General features: G+C 47.5%; 1 protein-coding gene across 7 annotated transcripts in view; it reads right to left on the bottom strand.

Moving 5' to 3' along the window:
* Positions 1-2,500, bottom strand: part of LOC109905613 (schwannomin-interacting protein 1) — a 346,524-nt gene that overhangs the window by 23,714 nt on the left and 320,310 nt on the right. Inside the window, exon 1 of one of the 7 annotated variants that reach the window (XM_020503086.2) lies at positions 902-1,241. The exons of the other annotated variants lie outside the window; for them this stretch is intronic. Within the exon in view, the coding sequence (XP_020358675.2) occupies positions 902-1,000 (99 nt within the window). The 5' untranslated portion in view covers positions 1,001-1,241. Of the gene's footprint in view, positions 1-901; positions 1,242-2,500 lie in introns of those variants that run through there. 7 annotated transcript variants of the gene reach the window in all.

The following is a 2,500-nucleotide window of genomic DNA, read 5'->3' as shown; positions in this document are numbered from 1 at the left end:
GCGTGAAGAAACCAGCTGGCTATACCGACTCCAATAGCGTGTCTTGAGTGAGCCATGTTTCCGTGAAGCAAAGAACGTTACAGTCTCTGATGTCTCTCTGGAATGCTACTCTTGCTCGGATTTCATCAACCTTGTTGTCAAGAGACTGGACTTTGGCGAGTAGTATGCTAGGGAGCGGTGCGCGATGTGCCCGTCTCTGGAGCCTGACCAGAAGACCGCTTCGTTTGCCCCTTTTACGGAGACGTTGTTTTGGTTTGTCGGCTGGGATCTGATCCATTGTCCTGGGTGGTGGGCAAAACACAGGATCCGCTTCGGGAAAGTCATATTCCTGGTCGTAATGATGGTGAATTGACGTAGCTCTTATATTCAGTAGTTCTTCTCGACTGTATGTAATGAAACCTAAGATTACCTGGGGTACCAATGTAAGAAATAACACGTAAAAAAAAAAAAATACTGCATAGTTTCCTAGGAACGCGAAGCGAGGCGGCCATCTCTGTTTGGGCCGGACTGTACTAAGACCACATTACCCCCCACATGACCTACGCATTACAGTGTCTCCACTACCTTCACATTATGTCATCCACAATCCTCACATTACGTCCCAGACCCACACCATACTAGTGTTCCAGCACACTGGTGCCTTGCACACAGAGCCATTGACTGTAGAGTTTGTGTGTGGAGGGGGTCACACCAAATCTACAAGTCAAACTCACAAACTCATGAAGGAAACCGTTTCCGTTAGCAACATGTTCCGCCAATTGACATTATCCTGAGGAAAGATACCCTTCTGTTCACTTCACACACACTGTTTATAACAGTGCCATTACACTGGTAAAACATGCAGTACCTAAATACCAGAAAGATAGATAACCAGAAGCAACATTACTTCCATGTCCTTTACCTCTTTGAGTTTGTAGTCATCAGTGAGGCAGAGGGCAGAAGCTGGACAGATGACATCATCCATTCCAGCACAGTCTGTGTTATCCAGCACTTCCTTCATCTTTCCCTCCCTCCCTCTGCCTCTCTCTCTGCCCCTCTACCACACACCCAGTTAGTGGGTCAGTATGAGCCGGTTCACATGAAACCTAGCCTCACTCAGAACCAAAGCTAACCCTGCCACACAGAGAGAATAGTTATCACAGTTATCCCTCTACCCATGCCTCTCTCTCTCTCTCTCTCTCTCTCTCCCTATCTCTCTCTCTCTCTCTCTCTCTCTATCTACCTCTTCTCATGGCTTCCAGAGTACAATGGACAGCAGTAAAACCCCTTTAGACCCTCCCTTCAATCCTCTGGGCGGTCAGAGAGAGAGAGGCAGGGAGAGAGAGGCAGGGAGAGAGAGGGAGGGAGAGAGAGAGAGGGAGGGAGAGAGAGGGAGGGAGAGAGAGAGGGCACACACTGGTGTTTTTCCCGCTCTCACACCCTAATGTGTGGACAGCTGCTGCTCCTGGGACAGTTTTGAAAGCGTCACCTCAGTGTTGGTGTGTGTGAGTGACTGAGTGTGTGTGTGTGTGTGTGTGTGTGTGTGTGTGTGTGTGTGTGTGTGTGTGTGTGTGTGTGTGTGTGTGTGTGTGTGTGTGTGTGTGTGTGTGTGTGTGTGTGTGTGTGTGTGTGTGTGTGTGAGGGAATGAGTGTGTGTGAGTGTGTGTGTGAGGGAATGAGTGTGTGTGAGTGAGCGCGTGTGTGTAGTGAGGCCTACATATTTGAGTTGGCATGTCAGTGTATGTTTTTGGGTCTGTGTGTATGACTGGCAAGGAGACTGAGGCCAGAGGGAGTTGTGTTCCCTCACAGTCAAGGTAAAAACAGAGCAGAACCTGATCCAAAACCCCTCAAATAAAGCCAGTAGAAGAAATACAACTACACAGAAACACAAGACAAGACACACAAACCCCAAGTGTACAGGATCTGTGCACACTCTGTTTGTGTGTGTGTTTGTGTGTGTTTGTGTGTGTGTGTGTGTGTGTGTGTGTGTGTGTGTGTGTGTGTGTGTGTGTGTGTGTGTGTGTGTGTGTGTGTGTGTGTGTGTGTATCAGGGTTGGGGTCAATTCAGGAAGTACACAGAACTTTCTTTAATGGAAATGTGGAATTCGAATTTGGTTTACTTTCTGAATTGACTGGATTTGAAATAGAATTGACCCCAACCCTGGTGTGTGTTTGTGTGCGTGTGTGTGTGTGTGTGTGTGTGTGTGTGTGTGTGCTGCCCACATTTCCTCTCACAAACCTCACACACAAAGGAAGGAACTTCCCCTAAATGATTCCCCACTCTCATACGTATCTCTCTCTCCCAGGTGCTGCCTGACCTCCTTTATCCATTAAGTCACAGTGAAGGGAGGGATAGAGGGATGGAAGGAGGGATAACAGTTATATAAAAAGCTAATTAATGTGGCACTCCAGACCGTGGAGAGATTAGTCAGGTTAAAAACCCATATAGAACACGAGCTGAAAATGTTACATTTTCAATCTCATCTCTCCACCGTGTGTAATGATCTCATCTTACTGAGAC

Source organism: Oncorhynchus kisutch, linkage group LG15, assembly GCF_002021735.2.
Source record: "Oncorhynchus kisutch isolate 150728-3 linkage group LG15, Okis_V2, whole genome shotgun sequence".
NCBI lineage: Eukaryota > Metazoa > Chordata > Actinopteri > Salmoniformes > Salmonidae > Oncorhynchus > Oncorhynchus kisutch.
Note: the sequence above shows the minus strand (reverse complement) of the source record. Positions and strands in the feature narration are given on the sequence as shown.